Here is a 22,653-nt window from a genome sequence, read left to right as displayed (position 1 = left end):
GTAAAATACAACTGCAAGATGAAGATTCCCTGCTGTGTCTATTTTATTTTTAATTGCACGCATATTTCCGTCTTATTAAGGCATCTGCATTTTTTCTTTCTTCTACTTGTATTCTTTCAACATCTCCTGCATATGCTTGTTAAGTGTGTTATATTTTATTGTGGATGGTAAGTGGGTGAATACAAGAATGAGTCCGTGGATGCATGAAGTGACACATAAGTGCAAGTATGACCTATAGGCATTGTCAGTGCTTGTTAAAATAAGTGCCAAAGCCAGAATATGAAGCCAGGTCTTCAGGCCATGGTCTTTGCACCTAGAACACATCCCCATTGAGTCCAGCTTCAACAAATAAACAGCATCTTGTGGGGGCGGCAAGGCCTAGCGCGAGAAAGTAAAGCAGCGTTGCTTTCTGTCAATTGGTTGAATCAGTGCTTTAAATGGGCCGGTACTGTCCGGTACTGAGTACGAGCACTTTTTAGGTCTCGCCTGATCCAGTGCATGCGCTGTACATTTAGTGTACGGCTTTTCAAAGTGCTGCCTGTGGCCTAAAGCATGCGTGCACGTGAGCGTGCACGTGCGCAGCGCCATCTCATGCACACAGCTTTCGCTCCCTGTCTGGGGAGGACTCTTTGTTTTCGCTTTTTCCAGTGCTTCGATTAACCGCTGTAATATTAGGCCTACAGCTCCCAGCATGCGAAAAGATGTCGAAAACCCAGGAATGGGTGGGGGCACCTTGCATAACATGAGATCACTTGGTAGACGGCAGTTGCCATTTTATCAAATCATGAAATGAGATGTTATTAGCTAGTGCCTAGAAGCCTCCTCACGCTTAGAAGGACCGTAGTTTGTGATGGGCCATCATCCGAGAAACAGTTCCTTGGTCTCGCTTTCTCTAGCTCACTCCCACCTGTTTTCTCTTTCTCTCTCTCTCACTCTCCACTCCATCCCACTCTAGGGCTATCTCAACAGATCAAATTCCCTCTACCACTTGATCTGCTTTTTCTCTGCCTTTTTCTCTTACTATCACAGTAAACTCTCTATAGTTGCCTGTGTCGCGCACTCTCTCTTCTCTCACTCTCTCTCTTGTCTGTCTCACCTCTCTGTGCCTCGTTCTTCTCCCTCCCTCAACTTCTCTTTCTCTCTATACCTCTCTTTTTCTGTCCTGTGTCTTCCATTTGCTCTCTCGCTTTTTCACTCTCTTTCTTTCTCTCTTGCTCTCTTTCTCGCTCTACTCTCAGTGTGGCTGTCTCTCTCAATCTCTGCCTCTCGATCTTACTCCTTCCCTTGTCGCTATGTGTCTTTCGCTCTACTTCTCTCTCTCTCTCCCTATTTTCATGCACCTGTCATCCTTTCTCTCTGTCTCTAATTTTCTTTTGTGTTCTCTTCCTCCCTCATCACTCCCTCTCTTTCTCTGCCTGGGTCTCTCTATATATCTATCTTCCCCACTCTTTCTCTCTTGTTTACACTATTTCTCTTGGCTTCAAATCGTTTGGAACTATGTTTAATTCGCTATCTTTCACTGTTCTTGCTCTGAACAGTTTTGCAGAATATGTGCGCGTGCATGATATAATTTCAAACGTGTGTTTAAAAAAGCCCCTAAGTACTTCTCTTCGAACCCGACCCTCTGTTTTTTAATTCGGACGCTCTCATTTTCGTATTTGAGCATAGAGGCTTTTTGGTTTGAGTTGCGCTCTATTCACGCACTTAGCACTTTCATAGTCTACAACCGTGTCAAGCGTATGGATGGAACCCAGGGCTTTAAGTGGTCCAGGTCTTGCCGGAGATCAGCACCGGCAGTTCTATAAAGCAGGTGCCGAGACTGGTCCCTATCTGGCTCTCTTTTTTTGCTCTCGGAGTGGAAAAAAAATCTTACCTCTGCAGCAGGACCACCCTTTTTACTGCTTTTGAGGTAACTTCTAAGAGACTCGCTATAGTTCTTTCACAGTTTCATAATTTCAGAACTGAGGCATTTTCAATATTCATTACAGCCAAGCCATAGTTGTTGCTGATTTATCTTACACAAACAAAAACCATTGGCAAGGCAAATAGACCGGCTTGTTGCAGGTGTAATGTTACTTTTTGCATCAGTATTATATATCTGTATACAATAACAGAAGCATCAAAATACTAGTTGAGCGGCACACCATGCTAAGCACAGATTTTAAGCTAGCGTATATTTAAGCCACACCCCTAATTGCATTGGCCGCGCCCCTTTGAGGGACCCCCTAGTTTTTCCATTCCACCTAAAGCCCTGACTGTAACATCTCATGCACCGCCCACGCGGAAACGATAAGCAGGTAGGAAATCCGCTCTGCGTGATGTGTTTCATGCAGGGCCGTAAACCTGCCCCTTTAGTCTGTGAGGTGCAGAGGGCCACAAACCGTTCAGGTGTTACAAACCATTCAGACGGCCCGAGCAATCCAAGGCCAATGGATTTCAACAATATCTGTGTGCTATGAGAGGCTCAGCACACTTTTTTTTTAGGGGGGCATCATTTTGTGTTACCCCAATGCATCTACATAGTACATAAGCTTGTGCGAAATACTCGGTAGAGCTCACAACCACGTGACAGGAAAGCAACTGTGTCATCTCCGGCTCTCAGCTGGGCAGCCATGGGACAGAAACACGCTGGCTTGAGTAAGTATCAAATTGTCAGAGCCTGCAGTAGTTTCCTGGCATTGATACAGGATCTGATGTACAGACAGTCCCCTGGTAGAGCATGTTACATGAGAGCCCAGTTGGGTGTTATTAGTACAGTGCTTAAATAATAAGCCAACTGGGAAAGATGTTGGACCCTATGGTGAGTTTGAAGGTAAGTCATCCGTAGGATGCTGGGGCTCATTGTGGCCTTTTTATTTGAACATTTTCAGTCGTGACTTAAGCCTTCGTAGTCTGGTTAACTTTTATACGCAGAGAGAGGTCATTGCTAAGAGAATACATAATTCAACCTTTATCTAACTGCTGTTTTAACAGTCTGCTCTCTGCCCTACAGTGACAGTTATAATTGTTTCTATTTGGAAAAAAATCTCTCATAGTTTTTTGCAGTCATTTTGGCACATTAGCTTTTATTTTACTAAATTCCCAACTTCCCAGGAGGTCCAGCTAGGACAGTCCTTTTGACTCCCATTTGAAGGCAGCTTGCTTGCACAGCAGTCCTCTGGTGAAATGAGTAGTCATCAGTAGAACTTCATATTTATTCCAGTGTATTTAATTCAGGAAATGCGGAGAACGTGACCATCATGTCATCAGGAAGTAGCTTTAATCTTCAGCAATATATCATCGGCACATAGCAGCAATTTAAGTTTCCCTGCTTGAGTGGGAAGGGTCTTGATGATTCTACACTGTTGTTTTGTGGCCGCTAAAGGTTCCAGGGTTACCAGAAAAAACAAGGGCTACAAGGGACATCCTTGCCAAGGGTTTCTCTAAATGTCATTGAAGTCAGTTGATTTCAGAAGGCTGTTGTCACAGTACTGCTTAGACATTTCATTTTACTGATCAGTTTTGGGCCAGGGTCTCTGCTTTCCAACATCTGGAATGTAATCCACGCTCATTTGGTGAAAGACCTTTTCAGCATACAAGGACAGAAGCCAGTAGATCTTCATGATCATGTCTCACTTTCCGTAATAGGTAGAGGAGCGTGATAAGCTGATTACTGGACAACTTACTGGGTACTAGTCAGATTCTTGTGAATGAGATATGCAATGTCACTAAGTAGCCTGCTAGCTTGGACTTCCACCAAAATTTGAATATCTCTATTGATCAAGGATACGCTTATAATAAGCATACAGTAGAGGGTTTTTGTCTGGCTCAGGGATAAGTGAAGTATTCTGTTTTCTGCCTCACAGAAGACTTTATGTAGAGGAGGAAAGGGGTATTAGCAGCAATATTCTAAAACTCAATTGGAAACCTATATTCTCCAGGTGATTTTCTTATGTTTATGGATTTCATTGCATCTCCTATCTCATACTCCAAAATGTTACCTTCCAGGTAGAGTAGGCAGGTTCAGATGCTAAAAGAAATGTCATTCCCCATTGGGAGACCGAGCTGTTCCCTAGGAAAACAAGCATTGGCAGAGCCAATAGGACTCGCCTTTGGGACCTTATAAGTGTTTAGCCATGCAACAGTTGATGCTGTTGCACCAATGATATTGTGCTGCATAACTAAATACTTATAAGGTCCCAAAAGCGAGACCTATTGGCTATGCCAATGCTTGGTTATTATGAGACGGAGAGCACCTGTACTTCTTAAAAGAGACGTAATACTTTTAATTGGAGAGTACCGGCACTTCTCAGAAACAAAGCGGTACAAAAGGGTTTGGTGATGGACGGAGCATCAGAACCAATCAAACACTCACACCCAGTCAACAGATCTGGGTTTGATCCATCACCGTTCTTTAGCCCACTCTGCCACCCCAGTTCAGACATGGCCATATGCAAATCAGTCTGACCCTGTGCCTCATGGGAACAGTCCAGCCCGAACTGCCAAGCCATGCCTTCCCTGGACCGGAAACAAGCTTCCTAGGACCGGTTTCTGGCATTTCAGCCGTCTTCAGCCAGGCTTGCTTGAATCCAGTGGCAAAGTGAGCAAGGGACTCACATCTGAGCATACCCTGCCAACTTATGGCGAACAAAGCGGTACAAAAGGGGGAACAGTCCAACCCGAACTGCCAAGCCATGCCTTCCCTGGACCGGAAACAAGCTTCCTAGGACCGGTTTCTGGCATTGCAGCCGTCTTCAGCCAGGCTTGCTTGAATCCAGTGGCAAACTGAGCAAGGGACTCACGTCTGAGCATACCCTGCCAACTTATGGCGAACAAAGCGGTACAAAAGGGGGTGGTGATGGACGGAGCATCAGAACCAATCAAACACTCACACCCAGTCAACAGATCTGGGTTTGATCCATCACCGTTCTTTAGCCCACTCTGCCACCCCAGTTCAGACATGGCCATATGAAAATCAGTCTGACCCTGTGCCTCATGGGAACAGTCCAGCCCGAACTGCCAAGCCATGCCTTCCCTGGACCGGAAACAAGCTTCCTAGGACCGGTTTCTGGCATTTCAGCCGTCTTCAGCCAGGCTTGCTTGAATCCAGTGGCAAAGTGAGCAAGGGACTCACGTCTGAGCATACCCTGCCAACTTATGGCGAACAAAGCGGTACAAAAGGGGGTGGTGATGGACGGAGCATCAGAACCAATCAAACACTCACACCCAGTCAACAGATCTGGGTTTGATCCATCACCGTTCTTTAGCCCACTCTGCCACCCCAGTTCAGACATGGCCATATGCAAATCAGTCTGACCCTGTGCCTCATGGGAACAGTCCAGCCCGAACTGCCAAGCCATGCCTTCCCTGGACCGGAAACAAGCTTCCTAGGAGCGGTTTCTGGCATTTCAGCCGTCTTCAGCCAGGCTTGCTTGAATCCAGTGGCAAAGTGAGCAAGAGACTCACGTCTGAGCATACCCTGCCAACTTATGGCGAACAAAGCGGTACAAAAGGGGGTGGTGATGGACGGAGCATCAGAACCAATCAAACACTCACACCCAGTCAACCGATCTGGGTTTGATCCATCACCGTTCTTTAGCCCACTCTGCCACCCCAGTTCAGACATGGCCATATGCAAATCAGTCTGACCCTGTGCCTCATGGGAACAGTCCAGCCCGAACTGCCAAGCCATGCCTTCCCTGGACCGGAAACAAGCTTCCTAGGACCGGTTTCTGGCATTTCAGCCGTCTTCAGCCAGGCTTGCTTGAATCCAGTGGCAAAGTGAACAAGGGACTCACGTCTGAGCATACCCTGCCAACTTATGGCGAACAAAGCGGTACAAAAGGGGGTGGTGATGGACAGAGCATCAGAACCAATCAAACACTCACACCCAGTCAACAGATCTGGGTTTGATCCATCACCGTTCTTTAGCCCACTCTGCCACCCTAGTTCAGACATGGCCATATGCAAATCAGTCTGACGGCTGAAATGCCAGAAACCGGTCCTAGGAAGCTTGTTTCCGGTCCAGGGAAGGCATGGCTTGGCAGTTCGGGCTGGACTGTTCCCATGAGGCACAGGGTCAGACTGATTTGCATATGGCCATGTCTGAACTTGGGTGGCAGAGTGGGCTAAAGAACGGTGATGGATCAATCCCAGATCTGTTGACTGGGTGTGAGTGTTTGATTGGTTCTGATGCTCTGTCCATCACCACCCCCTTTTGTACTGCTTTGTTCGCCATAAGTTGGCAGGGTATGCTCAGACGTGAGTCCCTTGCTCACTTTGCCACTGGATTCAAGCAAGCCTGGCTGAAGACGGCTGAAATGCCAGAAACCGGTCCTAGGAAGCTTGTTTCCGGTCCAGTAAAGGCATGGCTTGGCAGTTTGGGATGGACTGTTCCCATGAGGCACAGGGTCAGACTGATTTGCATATGGCCATGTCTGAACTGGGGTGGCAGAGTGGGCTAAAGAACGGTGATGGATCAAACCCAGATCTGTTGACTGGGTGTGAGTGTTTGATTGGTTCTGATGCTCTGTCCATCACCACCCCCTTTTGTACCGCTTTGTTCGCCATAAGTTGGCAGGGTATGCTCAGACGTGAGTCCCTTGCTCACTTTGCCACTGGATTCAAGCAAGCCTGGCTGAAGACGGCTGAAATGCCAGAAACCGGTCCTAGGAAGCTTGTTTCCGGTCCAGGGAAGGCATGGCTTGGCAGTTCGGGCTGGACTGTTCCCATTAGGCACAGGGTCAGACTGATTTGCATATGGCCATGTCTGAACTGGGGTGGCAGAGTGGGCTAAAGAACGGTGATGGATCAAACCCAGATCTGTTGACTGGGTGTGAGTGTTTGATTGGTTCTGATGCTCTGTCCATCACCACCCCCTTTTGTACCGCTTTGTTCGCCATAAGTTGGCAGGGTATGCTCAGACGTGAGTCCCTTGCTCACTTTGCCACTGGATTCAAGCAAGCCTGGCTGAAGACGGCTGAAATGCCAGAAACCGGTCCTAGGAAGCTTGTTTCCGGTCCAGGGAAGGCATGGCTTGGCAGTTCGGGCTGGACTGTTCCCATGAGGCACAGGGTCAGACTGATTTGCATATGGCAATGTCTGAACTGGCGTGGCAGAGTGGGCTAAAGAACGGTGATGGATCAAACCCAGATCTGTTGACTGGGTGTGAGTGTTTGATTGGTTCTGATGCTCCGTCCATCACCACCCCCTTTTGTACCGCTTTGTTCGCCATAAGTTGGCAGGGTATGCTCAGACGTGAGTCCCTTGCTCAGTTTGCCACTGGATTCAAGCAAGCCTGGCTGAAGACGGCTGCAATGCCAGAAACCGGTCCTAGGAAGCTTGTTTCCGGTCCAGGGAAGGCATGGCTTGGCAGTTCGGGTTGGACTGTTCCCATGAGGCACAGGGTCAGACTGATTTGCATATGGCCATGTCTGAACTGGGGTGGCAGAGTGGGCTAAAGAACAGTGATGGATCAAACCCAGATCTGTTGACTGGGTGTGAGTGTTTGATTGGTTCTGATGCTCTGTCCATCACCACCCCCTTTTGTACCGCTTTGTTCGCCGTAAGTTGGCAGGGTATGCTCAGACGTGAGTCCCTTGCTCACTTTGCCACTGGATTCAAGCAAGCCTGGCTGAAGACGGCTGAAATTCCAGAAACCGGTCCTAGGAAGCTTGTTTCCGGTCCAGGGAAGGCATGGCTTGGTAGTTCGGGCTGGACTGTTCCCATGAGGCACAGGGTCAGACTGATTTGCATATGGCCATGTCTGAACTGGGGTGGCAGAGTGGGCTAAAGAACGGTGATGGATCAAACCCAGATCTGTTGACTGGGTGTGAGTGTTTGATTGGTTCTGATGCTCTGTCCATCACCACCCCCTTTTGTACCACTTCTCAGAAACAAGCAGGCACTCTGTGCACCTCTATTTGTCCATTTCAAGCACTGTTCGAAATTATAATCTGTGCACATTTACGACATATTCTTTAGATGGATATAGATCAGGAAAACGGTTTTAAAGTCAGAGAGAATCCCAGTTCTGTGAGAAACGTGTCCTTACCGTGCGTAAAGCTGCATTCAACCGCCGCAGCCGTATTGTGGGGGCATGGGCCACCCCGCCAGGTGTTTTTTTCACACAGGAGGATGTTTTCTTCGTCGCCTTGGCAGCTCACATCCGACCAGTAGATTGGCATGAGACCCGCTCCAGAAAGTGAGGCTTGCTTTGCGGTGCCTTTATCCCTGCAACGGAAAGCAAGGATGTTTAACATGCAGTACTAAAGGTATGGGACTCCAGTCACCACAACCCTGCCGAGACAGCGGCTTGTGAATACATTTGGCGCCAATTCACCCTCTCCACATGATAACTATGTTCAAAGCAGGCCTCGAGAGAGCTGGAAATTACGAATACAGCCATTATGCACGTGCTTTCCAGTTTATTACATCTTGGAAGATATGTTATCTTTGATTTCCCTCTAAATACTATGTATTACTCGTTGTTGGAGTGCTGTTTATTCCAGACATACTTAAAACATTTTTAAATAATGCGCTGTCATCTTGACATGAAGCCCTTGAGGCTGTTCAGACGCACGCCAACAGAAATCCAACATTCTTCACTTTTAACATAATTCAGTCAACACCGAAACGGATTCCAATTTTCCCCAGGAAGGCTGTCTTAAAATGCAACCCTAGGTGGCGGGGAATTATTTAAACAGAATGGTCTACATGAATGCCATAGGAGATTAAATGCCGTCAGCTCTTCCTAAAAGAGCACAGACAGGCAGTTTAGTGTTGGGTGAAGGTGCACAAACTTTAGAATTTGGAACGGAAATATAATGTAAAACACCAGAGCAAGCGATTCGGCAGACGAGCGAGTCGGCGTTGTGTGAGGCAATGAAATCTGACAGTTGGAAACACTATTGGAACAACTACAATAACATACGTGTTAGTAATTGGCCAGACAACTAATAAAGTTAGGAGAGAGAGAGAGAGAGAAGACTGTCTGCATGGGACAGCAAAGTATTTCTTCAATGCCCGCTGTCGACACTAACCAGCGCTACCCTAGCTGAATACCAAGTCTGTCTAGTCTTGATTCTACCTCCCGTCTTTGTTTCCCACTGCCTTAATCTTCTGAGTCTTTTTTCATTTTATCTCGCAGGTTATTTATCATCTCTACTTCCTCCCAGGGACATCTTAAGGATTTCAGGGCCCTGGGCCAAATGTATTTTGGGAGTCCCTGTTTGGAAAAGCTTTGAATTTATGATCCAGTTTCAGATCTTTCATGCCCTCTTTGGCCAGTTCACTGACACCGCACAGACACACTGGTCCAAATTCTAAATCTCTTTGCATGGCTAGTGAGGTGTTTTTCAATATTATAATGCAGCATCCACTCACTCATATTATTACAAATAATATTTGTGAACCTCCCATCCAATTTCTCATATGTTAAGTCCTGTTTTGAGCTAAAATCAACTTTTTTTTATGGATGTTGCCTATCACTCACATTAAAAATAAATCAAAGGAAAACAATATTTTAAAATAATTTGTATAAGATCTGTTCATGGTGATCAGGGCACAACTCTCTACAGAACAAAGCTGGATCTATCAGGGGGCCCCATGAAAGGCTGGGGCCCCGAGCCAGGGCCCACTTTACCCATCCCTTACAACGTCTCTGATTCCTTTTTAGGTCTCGCCTGACCCAGCGCATGCGCTGGTCTGGCGAGACTTATTGAGAGGGCTCCAAAAAGTGCTACCAGGCCAGCCTAGAGCTACAGTGCATGTGCGTGGGCGCGCGGGCCACTTTTACCGCGATTACTTTCACTTTAGCGGCAGCACGGACGCTTTGATGTTTGATCGCAATCACTTTCACTTTTGCGGCCGCACGGCCGCTTGGCATAGCCAATAGGTCTCACTTTTGGGACCTTATAAGTGTTTAGTTATGCAACTGTTGCATGGCTAAACACTTATAAGGTCCCAAAGGAAGGACCTATTGGCTATGCCAATGCTTGTTCTCTCTTTTCTGCATGTCTCTTTTTTCACAGTGCCAAACTCTAATGATGGAAAGTAAGAAATAGTTCCTAAAACGAGAGCTGGTGCCTACCACCTGCAACGACCCCAGAATTGTACACACTAATGTGCAGCCAGCAACTACAAATAAAATGTCCACTTCCATCAAAACAATATACACAGGCTGTAAAACCTACTACATGGACCTTCACTGGCATTACACCTGCTCCAGACATTGAATTGCATTGAACTCAATCACTCCTACACAATCAAAGGCAGGATTGAAACCAGACTGAGGATGAATTGTCCAAAGCTAAGTTACTAAAGTAGAGATCCTTCTCTGTGCAGGCCTACTCTTGTATGTTGTTCTCTGCCATTTTTATTTCTCTGTGGTATTATATGGGGGTTTCTTGTAGGTGGCATATTTATTCAGTCCCTAGCCCTCATTACTATTTTAAAAGGAGACAAACCAGAACATTATTAGGGGAGGGTAAACCCAAAGGACTTCACTCCAGGTTCCCAAGCACAAGCTGAGCCATCAAATACCTTGAATGTAAAACGTGTAACAAACTTCATGCAAAAATATAAAAGATTTATTATTATTATTCAAAAAAATGTTTATAATACTTTGGAACCTGGAGTCCTTCTAAAAAAGACTTTCTCTAATTTCCTTATTACAGATGACTTGTGATGCACACAGTTGTCTGTAATGAAGAAATGACATTGCTGCTCAACTGTAATAACTTATTACAGCTGAGTTCTGATGTCGTAGTGCCTGTTCCCAGAGCCAGCAGCCAAGCGGAAGCCAGGTCACAGAGCATAATAAAAGCTGCAGTTTCAAAAACAAATAACAAAACATGGCTTTTCCTACTTCTGCTCTGTTTTTCTAAAATTAACAGTGATAAGCAGAAAGGAGATATTTATGGCAACATTTTTATTTTGTCCATTATGATTATAGGAAGTATAGGATCTCTGCATGTTTCTACACATTCTGAGCTGCAACGTTTTTTTAAATCTGACTTGTATTAAACTGATTCTACAATCTTTTTGCTACAAATAAGTGCTTTCCGGTGTGTTTAATTTTGTACTAGAGATTCTAATTGTATTTTCGCATTTACAAACATCCTATTTCTTTCATAAGAAAGAGCAATACACCAAGAGCCATATTTACTAAGCATTTGCATTGTCCTTGCATCATGCAAATCATCCGAAGGCAACGGAAGTGCCAAAGTGACATTTACAAAGCTACGCAAATTAATATTTTCATCTGCAAAGAAACGTAAGGTTGTGTCTTGCTCTGCCTTGTGCTACCCTGCGTGCAGGAGGCATTACATGGGATAAACCTGGGTCTGTGTCAAAACGTTGCGCCTACCTGACCATGGCGTAACAAGGAGAAATATCTTTAGTTCCTCTTTGCATCCTGCAGCACACATACAAAGATGAAAATGCCTCTAAAATTGTTTTTGTGCAGGAAGGTATAATCCTGACCACAACATAAGCACCCTTGCTGTGAAAGCGGTTGGAAAGCGAATAGAAATTATTTAAAAATCATTAAAATAATGCCCCTCTCCAAGCAACTTTACAGCTCTCCAAGAAGTGTTCCCTTCCACCCCCTGTCCGACAGCACCTCTGGTGCAGAGGTGATGGGGGAATGGAGGGTGCTAAGCTTGCTCGATCCATGACAACAACAGCAATATTGAACTAAAAGGCAAGTAATTTGTCCTATGCCAGCTCTATTATGGTATATATTTTTACTATAATTTATTAAATCATATGCAAGAGAGGTTTCATGCACCACACATCCTAAACTGTTTTATTTTTGGTGTTGTTCTCAATTGTAATGATGAAGAAAAGAGAGACACAGGGAAATAAAGTAATTGCATAGGATCACACAATTTGGTCAAGTGGGGAAGCCAAGATTAAACCCAGATTTCCTGATATCGTATTGTGCAATTCAACCACTAGAGGCACATCTGTCCAATTTTACATAACATATTAATGCTTTGTGTTTAATTGCTTGAGGGTGCACTTCACTACACTGTGTAACATAAAAACACCTGTTGCATGTTAAATCAAGCTGATTTAGGAAGTCTTTCTAGAAAAAAGCGCAAGTTAAGGAAAGGCAGGGTACTCTATGTTAAAGTTGCTATAGCTGACATCCCTTGTCTAAACAAAAAGACAGATTTCAAGAGAGGCACAAGCCTCTTATGGCTCAGTCAATGCCAGTACACATATTAATAAAACAAAAGAAGAGCCAGGGGAAGTGACAAGTCTTCTTTGAAGCACAAGTGCAGAAATAGGCTACAGACTTTTTAAGCAGTATTGAAGGCATCCAGTGGCATACCAATAGCTCCAGCAGCCACTGCGGTGTGTGGGGTGCCCGGGCTCCAGGGGCCCCCTCCAGCACTCTGCATGGGCGGGCCCGAGAGCTCCTGACTGGGTCCAGAGCTTTGGGGGGACCCATCCATGCATTTTGCAGGGGGGCCCCCCTCACGTTTCATTATGCCATCTAGACGCTTTTACATTTTTTTTTATTACCCCAGTCTGTCGGAGTCGCAGTTTAGCTGGGCTAATCACCAAGACCCGGTAGAGTGCTGTGAAAGTGGTCCGAGAGTAACAATTTGAAAAATTATTAACGTTATTAACACACCTCTTTTACAATTTTCATGCACCACCGGAAGTGTTTACTTCCGTCGCCATGGCTGGGCAGCACCTCTGGCGCAGAGGCGGTGGGGGGATGGAGGGTGCTAAGTTTGCTTCACTAGCTAAAAAGCATCGATGGCAGACAGAAGCCACATGAAGGATCAGCTCGTTTTGGACTCAAGGATATAAAAGGAACTCAAGCAGAGCCACAAACATTATCTAGAATGAACCGTCAAATGCTCGCCCTCATCTATTTATAGTGACCATGTGAAAAGTCACGGTCTTACAGTACATAGTATGACAGATACAGAGCAGTTTAATGGACTTTTTGGGGGCAATTATGAGCTTAACAATTGGAATGAGGAATAATATGCAGAACTCTGTGTTTTTTTAGGGTTGAGCCTGCGAGAGCATGCGCTAGCACATGCGTCTCGCTTGCGAGACACTGTTCTTAACAAAAAGGGCCTGGAGTCCGCTCATTGCTTAGCATTTCGTGGCTTGCGTGGCACTCTTCTTTACAGCCTCATAATTTGTGAACGCAGGCCTAACATAATATCTGTTCCTCTCTGTGGAGCAGGGACCAAGCACTTCTTGATTCAACGTAATCAGTACCTGTCCGCTACACCAGACGTGACTGAGGTACTATTTGGTTCTGTTTATCTTTTAGTGCCCTGCACATAGAAGGCACGTGACTGGCAAAAACATGCCCAACAGGACAAATAAAATTGCAAAGATTTATTTTCTATAGTTAACTTTCTTGTATTTTGCGAAGTCTTCTTTTCTAACTTTGCACTCATGTTTTCTTTTGTTTTTGCTCGTGGGCAATGTTCTCAAAAGATGAAGATTATTTTATTGCAAAGCTAAATTGTTTCTTTTTTATGTGTAAAATGAAGCTTTAACAAATAATCGTGCAGTACACCCCAATCCACTCCACCCCAATCTGCCCCACTCCGTTCCACGCCAATCCACCCCAACTCACCCCACACCAATCCACCCCTCTCAATTAAATCCACCCCAGAACAATCCAATCTATCCCACCCCACTCCAATCCAAACCACAGACCTCAATCCAATCCACTCCAATCCACCACTTTCCAATCCTTTCAACCCACCCCACTCCAACCTGCCCCACTCCGATTCACCCCACTCCAATCCAAAACAGTCTGCCCCACTCCAATCCCAAACAATCTGCCCCACTCCAATCTAAAACAATCTTCCCTACTTCAATCTGCCTCACTCCAATCTTCCCCACTCCAATCCAAAACAGTCTGCCCCACTTAATCCAAAACAATCTGCCCCACTCAATCCAAAACAATCTGTCCCACTCCAATCCAAACAATCAGCCCCACTCCAATCTGCCCCAATCCAATCTATTCCAATCCATTTCACTCCAATCTGCCCCACTCCAATCCAAACAATCTGCCCCACACCAATCTTCTCCACTCCAGTCTTCCCAACACCAGTCAGGTCCAAAACAATCGGGCCACTCTTATCTGCCCCACTCCAAACCAAAACAATCAACCCCATTCCAATCCATCCCTCTCCAATGTTCCACACTGCAGTCTAAAACAATCTGCCCTTCTCCAATCTGCCCCACTTCAATTCAAATAATTTGCCCACTCCAATCTGCCCTTCTCCAGTCTGTCCCACTCAAATCTGCCCCACTTCGATCTGCCCCACTCCAGTCCAATTAACCCCACTCCAATCCACCACAATCCACCACACTACAATTCAATCCACTCCACCCCACATCAATTCAATCCACCCAAATCCAATCCACCACGCCCTCCCGAATCTACCCCACTTCTAATCCACCCCACTCCAATTCAATCCACCCCACTCTAATCCAAAGTAATCTGTCCCACTCCAATCCAAAACAATCTGCCCCATTCCAATCCAAAGCAATCTGCCCCAGTCCAATATAAAACATTCTGCCTGACTCCAATCTAAAAACACGTGCCTCACTCCAATCCAAAACAACCTGCTCCGCTCTAATAAGCCCCACTCAAATCTTCCCCACTCCAAAACAATCCTCCCCACTCCAATTCACCCCACTCCAATCCAATCCACCTCACCCTAATCCAATCCATCCCATCTAAATCGAATCTGCCCCAATCCAGCCAAATCCAATCTACCCCACTCCAATAGAATAGAAAAATATTTATAGAGCGCGTAGCTACCTAAGGCATACCAGCGCTAATAGCGGCAGCAGACAGAGGATGACAGTTACTGGGTGAGGTTTTGGAAAAGCCATGTTTTGAGAAGCTTCTGAAAGGTCAGAAGATTGGACTCTAGGCGTAAATGAATGGGAAGAGCTTTCCACACTTTGGCAACATTGTAGGAGAATGAGCGTTTGCCGCTTCTCACCTTTTTAACTTTAGGATCTGAGGCTAGGCAGAGGATGGTTGAGCGAAGGCATCTGTTTGGGCGATACAGAGAAATGATAGTTTGATTAATAAGCGGCCCTTTCCCTCAGAAGGACTTGTGGGCGATGCATAGGGACTTACATTTAATTCTCTCTGATACAGGTAGCCGGTGAAGAGCCTTCAATGCCGGCTTAGCAGATTGACGGTTGGGGATCTTAAGCAGCAGACAAGATGCACAGTTATGAACAATCTGCAAATTAGAAATGGTGGCTCGGGGGGATACTAAATAAAGGGCATTCCCATAGTCCAGGCGGGAGAGGATCAGAGCCTTGACCATTAGTTTCATTGCCAAAAAGGGAAGGAGAGGAAGAAATTTACTGAGCATTCTGAGAATGCCGTAACAGGTGGCAGCCAGTTTCATCGCCTGATGCTCAAAATTGATGGATCGGTCCAGCCACATGCCCAAGCTTTTAATATGATTTTTAGGGGCAGGCGCAGGGCCAAGACAGTTTGGCCACAGCAATCCCAGATTGAAAATCGACCTCACCCCACCTCAGTCCAATCCCCACCCCACCTCAGTCTAATCCCCTCAATTCAATCCACCCAACCCCAATCCAGTTCACCCCACCCCAATCCAGTTCACCCCACCCCAATCCATCTCAATCCAATCCACTCCAATCCAATCCATCCCACTAAATCCAATCCACAACACACCAATCCAATACACATCCCTGCTATCCACTCTACTCCACTCCAATCCACCCCACGCCAGTTCATCCCTCTACAGTCCACCCCACTCCAATCCACCCAACCCATTTCTATCAACCCCACCCCATTACAATCCACCCACTCTACTCCAATCAACCCCACTCTACCACAATCCAAGCCACCCACCCCAATTCAGGCCACCCCACTTAATCCAATCCATCCAGACTACCACACTCTAATCCACCCCACTCCAATCCATTCCACCCCACTCCAATCCAATCTACCCCACTCCAATCCAATCCAATCTACCTCACCCCAATCTAATCCACCCCTCCAGTCCAGTCCAAGCTACCACCTCCACTCCACTGAAACTTGCTCCACTGCAAACCACCCTACTATAATCAAATCAACCTCACCCCTATCCAATCCACCCACCCCAAACAAATCTAATCCACCCCACTCCAGTCCACCCCAATCCAATCCATCTCACCCCATTTCAATCCGCCCCACTCCAATCCACTGCATCCAGTCCACCCACTCCAAACCACACCGCTCGACTAAATCCCACCCACTCCCTTCCTAATCTACCTCACTCCACTCTATGCCACTCCACTCTATGCCACTGCACTCTACGACACTGCCCTATGTGACACTGTACTCTATGACACTGCACTCTACGTCACTTTCTGCCACTGAACTCTACTCCCTTCTACACAACTCAACAACAATCTACTCCCCCTACTCCACTCTACAACACTCTACTCAAACAAATCGAGACTACGACACTGTACCCCAGCTACTCCACTCTAGGACACTCCATGCCACTAACTTTTCACTATGCTCAACAGCAGCCACACTAGTGTACAACGTGGAAAAAACACATTGCCAAAGCCAATAGCTCTTGTATAGGCAAGATCTATTGGCTTTGCCTATGCTTGTTTAACATGTTTTTGTTCGTTCGTAAATCAACATTCTCGTAGTCAGGTACAAAGATGCAGAGCCTTTCATATTTACGGAATTCACCATTGCGGTGCAAATTACAGACAAGTTGTACATAGCCGTACGTGCTCTTCTACTGTTAAGGATGTTCTCATTCTGACTAGGTCTAACAACACCTTACTCCAAAATCCTATTATAATAGGACAGTCCGCACCATCTAAAAACCGTCAGCGTCTGTCATGGCAAAATGTGGGAAGGCTATGGAGTCCGATTGCAGCAGGACATTTAGTCTATGTGGAGTAAGGTATGTGCGGTGCAGGTAATTAAATTGTGTGTATTTGTAGCGTGTGTTGTGCTTCGTCTTGTGACCCTCTCCAGGTCCTGTTCCCATTCTTTCCCTCTGAATGGTCTAATCAGTTCAGTTTCTCATCTGGGCTGTAGTGCTGGTAATTTGTTCGTTACCATGGACAAGGTAGTTTGATATATCCATGAGATGAGTCTGCATCCGTCAAAGGCCAGTAGTGTCTTCAGCAGGTAGTGCGTAAGTGGTTCCACTGGGGCCGCTGCCCAGAGGAGATGCTTTCACCTGTTGCACCTGGCATCCTTGGCATGGTTTTTCTCTGTATTTTTGCCTCTGCCTCCTCTGTTTTTGCTGTGTGCTGAACTTTGTTTTTGCTGGTCTAGATGCTCTGGGCACTTTGCCACCGCTGATCAGTGCCAAAATGCAAGTGCTCCCTCTGTAAATATGGATTGGTGTTTCCATGGTTGGCTTGTTTGACTTATTACTAAGTCCCTAGTACAGTGCACTGTGTGTGCCCAGGGACTGTAAGCCAAATGCTGCTAGTGGGCCTGCAGAACTGATTGTACCACCCACATAAGCAGCCTTGCAAAAGTTTCTCAGACCTGCCACTGCCAGGCCCTAAACTTCCCTTTTCTTACATGTGAGTCACCCCTAAGGTAGGCCCAAGTTACCCCTGTGGCAGGGTGCAGTGTCTGTGAAAGGTAGGGAATGTTTTGATGTGTGTAACTTGTCCTGATAGTGAACTACAGTGAGTTTTTCTTTTCACTATTGAAAGGCTATCTGTCCTATAGGATAGAATGGGAGTTCATTTATAACATCTCAAATATAACTTCCCATTGGGACAAGATAGGAAGGTGAAGTTTAGTATGCCTGAACTCAGAATACAAAGATGCATATTTTAGTAACAATGATTTTTACTTTCTGTGTTTGAAAATACCCCTTTTAGAAAGTGGGTATTTTCTTGCTTAGCCATCCTGTGTGCCTCTGCTGGTTTGTGAATTGGTTGTCTGGCTTTGGAATGACAGGGGCTGGGGGTGTGCATTCACTGTAGACAACCAATGGGGGGGCGGGGGTAGAGGTGTGTCCTGCCTTTCCTGGATGAGTCAGGGCTGGGCTGAATAGACCTGGGCTGTATTTAGAGTAAGGGGAAGAGATTTCCTTTCACCTGAATGGGCCTGGTCTACCTTACACAATGCTGTCTCCACCTCCTGCCGGGACGCTGGACCAGAGAAGACAGAACTGGTTTTGACTGAGCACAGAGCCTCTTTGTCACCAGACAACAAAGAGAATTACTGTATAAATATTGGGGCCCAGACCCCAGAACTTTAGGTTACTTCTGGACTCAAGAGGGATCTCTGCCAAGGAGAAGAGCTGGGGAAGCTGAAGAAGTACTGCCCATTTGCTGTGTGATGTCTGGGGTTGACCTGCAGTGGCTGTTTCTGCCAAAGAGAGGATAAAGACTTTGCTGTGTGCTGTGTATCCTGCTTGAAGAAGATCTCCAAGGGTTTGAAGTGGAGCTTGCCTCCTTTTCTGAATTCTCAGGGCTACAAAGACTTCACCGCCAGCTCTCTTGAACTTCCTTGCCGGGGGTTCTGACCTGCCAAGAGGTGCCTGTTGCTGAGTTGGCATCTGGAGGTTGTTCCTGCTGTTGGGAACTCTAAAAGAGATGCAACTACGAGAAGCGTGACACATCCGCAGCCATTTCCGATGCATCGCTGCTGTGCCGCTGAAGAAACCGACGCACCGCCTGCCCGCGTTTGGAGAAATCCCGCATGCTGAATTCCATGCACCGATCTCCAAGATCACTACACCGATTCCTACGCATGCCCTGCTGTGTGGTTGCAAGAGCCAACGCATCGTGGGACCGCAGCTGGAGAGACCAACGCAGCACCGTTGCCGCCGCTGCATCGAGAACCAACGCATCCCTGATCCCCACACATCGCATCGCACCAGGGCGCCAAGTTTACAAGGACACCGGGGCCGCAGTAAGAAACCGAGGCATCACCTCCCCTTCAGTAAGGAACCGACGCATCACCTCCCCTGTGTGGCAGTAAGGAACCAACGCATCACCTCCCCTGGAGTAAGGAACCGACGCATCACCTTCCCTGGGCATAAGGAACCGAGTCATCACCTTCTTTGCAGCTGTTTTTGTTTCTGACGCATCAAAGGTACTTTTTGTTGAAAGTGTCACATCTATAGTTTGCTATAAACAGAACTATTTTTGCCTTCTAAGTATTAAATTTTGATTACTGTATTGTGGATTTTTTTTGTCATTTTGGTCTTGTTTGGTTTAGATCAAGATTACATATTTTTCTAAACTGGTGTGGTTTCCATTTGTAGTGATTTCACTGTGTTACTGTATGTGTTCACAAATGCTTTACACACTGCCTCTGAGATAAGCCTGTCTGCTCCTACCAAGGGGGTGAGGAGGAGTTATTTTAGAAGTGTATCCCCCTTACCCTGTCTAGCTAGAAGGCTCCCTACTTGGACAAAGGTGAAAACTATTGCCAACTAGGGACCCCCATTTCTAACACCACCTCATCAGTGCAGCGTATGACAGGAATTCCGCCATGGGTAGGCCTTCTTTGATGACCAGTTCATGTAGGTTGCGAGTCCTGCCTTCCGCACAGCAGTCTCCTTCTATTTCGGGCACCGCTTTGGTCCACTCCGCATCCTGAATTCTGTGAAGAATCCTGCCCCAGGTGTGGGTACGCCCACCACAGACAGGGCAGGTGCATACAATGGGCAGAGTTGTGTCTTCCGGTCCAGCGTTTGCCAACAGCAGAGGGCTATCAATAGTAGTTCAGGGCTCTGCACAACCCTCAGCTGTTCTCCCAGTTACAGTGCTACAAGAGCCCTTCTGTGGCACGGGTCCCCCACTTCGCCTAGATCTGCTGTATGATGTCTGGCCATCTATCTGGCCAGACTGCTGATAAGAAATATATTTAATAATTCAGTGCTCCCAGGCCTATCATCCCCACTGGATGCCTTAGTACCTCCAGTGAGATCCAATGTCTGCCTCTATATCAGATGATGTTGCATAGCAGAAAGTATAGTTCCCTGAACCAACTCTGTAGTATCCATACAGGAAGGATCACAAAACAGTACAGGACTCTTGATAGGACCACCATTTTAGACAGCGCAATTCTGGCCATAATTGGGAGTTTAAGGGATCATCAGAATGCCATTATGCCTCTTAAAGCTCCTAGCACCTCTCCAAGGCTCACTTCCCTTGTTTCCACTCTGAAATGATACATTTTGAGCCCTAGGTATTGGAGGACTCAGAAAGCCCATTCAACACTCTATTAAGGATCAAGCCGCAAGTGGTCCCGGAACTCAGTGGATACCGGAATGCAAAAGATTTGCTTCAGTTAGTGTGTAGCCCAGAGACTGTCCCCAAGGTATTCAGGATCCTGATGCTCCAAGGCACTCCTGTTTTTGTGTCTTTGAGGTACAGGAGCATGTTGTGTGCATATAACGAGACAATGTGTTCAGTGTCTTGTAACGGTAGACATCTCCCTCTTCCCTTCATCCTGACAACGCAGGTATAGGTTCCACCACTAGCACAAAGGGTATCGGAGACAAAGGACAGCCCTGCTGTGTCCCTCTTTGGACCTTAATCACCTCTGGTATACATTGACTAATCCGGACCCACACAACAGCACCAGAGTACAACAGAGTGACTTACTTGTCCCAACCAGGACCCAAATTCACACGGCACATAACCGCTCTCAAGTACCACCAATCCAGGTTATCAAATACCTTATGTAGGTCTATAGAAAGTATTAGTGCTGTGGCGCGATATTGTGCTGGGTCATTGCCCAGAACTCTGAAGAGTCGCCTGATATTGAGGGAAGTGCTGTGTTGTAGAATGAAGCCTTTCTGTTTGTGATGGGCCAGCGCATTCAGGTGTGGCCAACACTTTACTAAGGATTTTATAGTTTATATTCAGCATTGGATAATGGACTGCAGGAGGACACATCGAGGGCATCACCCTTGGGTTTGTGAACGGACACTATGAGAGCTTCCCTGGTGGTGTTCAGGGCGAAGTCAGTCTCTCGGGCCCTCGCATACATCACAGCTGGTTTATGCGCAAGATGTGCTGTATAGCTACGATAAAATTCAGGTGGACATCCATCCCCAGAGTTTTACCACCTGACAGTTCTGCTATTGTGTCTTTGATTTCCAGCCTCCTGATAGGTCCTCCCAGCGCTGCACCTTCGGGCCCCCCCCATGTGGATCAGAGGCACACTGTCCTTGAAGGATTCAATCTCCTCCCTCGGTACCTGCTGTTGCTCTCTGTATAAGTTGCGGTAGTAGATGACAAAGACTACATCTCCTGTCACGTTCCTAATGTGGGTGACTGGATGGCCACTGTCAATAATTTTATGACACGACACGGAGGCCATATTATGCAAATCTCCTTTATTGCCACAGCTCAGCAGCAACAACTGATGAACATAGAACTTCAATGAACATTCTAAAGAAGTATAAAGTTCCTTCGTGACCAGCCATCTTCCTTCTTTGTTGCTGCTGCTCAGAAAGATAAGTACTGCTCTCAGCTTGTCCTTTATAGACATGATTTTTTAATGTGTTTGTAGTACTTAATTGATTGGACTGTTGTTTATACCTGTGTGTCTATGCTCAGTACTTTAGATTGGGTTTATTCTAATGGCCTTCTTTTTTCTCAGTACTTGATACCCTGTATATTGTATACCTCTTGATTGGGCTTACTCTAATGCCCTTCTCTCTCTCTCTCCTGGGGCTTTCTTTCCCCCCACCTTCCTGAACTCTTCTTTTTCCCCTACGGTCCCATACTGGACCGAATTTACTCATTTTAAAGACGTATTTACTTTCTACTAATGGGCAGGCTTGCGTGCGCTGCATATATTCAAATACAGATCTCGCGCTTACTCGCGCTCGCTACACCCTTACCGGCTCTCTCTTCCCAACACTTGGCCACACACAATGCATCCTTCCTGGCTCCCTTGACTGACGCAGACTCCCCTGTTATCGGGAGCACCGCAATTTAGTGCCTTCTTTCCTCCCCGGCCTCCTTGACGCCTTTACTCGCGTCTGAGGCAGGCCAGGCTTAGAGGAAAACACCTTAGCAGGCGGCCACGCTCACATCTGCGTGCGTGGCGGCCATTTTAGCTGTTTGAGACACCTCTGTTTCTTACTATTAGGCATCCATTTTATTACTTTGGGCTAAACTCGGATTTCCCTTAAATAATGTGACAGTTTATAAACTGCCACTCTTTTACCGATCAGCTGTCAGGACGCTTTTACCGATCAACTGTCACGACGCTCATAGCTTCGGTAGGATTTCAACAAAATCATCTTCATCCAACTTAAAAAAAAAAAAATGGGGTAAACCTTGAACCTGACCCAGTACTAAATTATTTTAATGACATAATCCATCTATAATGTCTGCCCCTCAAATGAATATTGGTGACAGACTAGAGGAACTAATCAATAAAGCAGTTGAGAAGGTACTTGGCTCAATTGACGATAAAATTAATGAAAAATTAGAATCCTTCTCTCTCATCACCCCCCGCCCTTCCACTAGTACCCAGAAAGAAGGAGCAGTTAAGGCTCCTAAAAAGAGGACGCTTGGAGACAAACAAAGAATAGCCACCAAAAGCCCAAAACCTCCGCTCCTCCTTCACGCTCTCAAGGCGGTGATAAGACTGGTGCCTCGGGCACCCCATGTGGGCATGAT

The 22,653-nt window shown here is 46.4% G+C and overlaps 1 protein-coding gene across 1 annotated transcript in view; it reads right to left on the bottom strand.

The window, feature by feature from the left end:
• Positions 1–22,653, bottom strand: part of PRSS12 (serine protease 12) — a 474,415-nt gene that overhangs the window by 345,238 nt on the left and 106,524 nt on the right. Inside the window, exon 3 of the mRNA XM_085634365.1 lies at positions 8,033–8,211. Within this exon, the coding sequence (XP_085490491.1) occupies positions 8,033–8,211 (179 nt within the window). The remainder of the gene's footprint in view (positions 1–8,032; positions 8,212–22,653) is intronic.

Source organism: Triturus cristatus, chromosome 2_1 (genome assembly GCF_964204655.1).
Source record: "Triturus cristatus chromosome 2_1, aTriCri1.1, whole genome shotgun sequence".
Classification (NCBI taxonomy): domain Eukaryota; kingdom Metazoa; phylum Chordata; class Amphibia; order Caudata; family Salamandridae; genus Triturus; species Triturus cristatus.
Note: the sequence above shows the minus strand (reverse complement) of the source record. Positions and strands in the feature narration are given on the sequence as shown.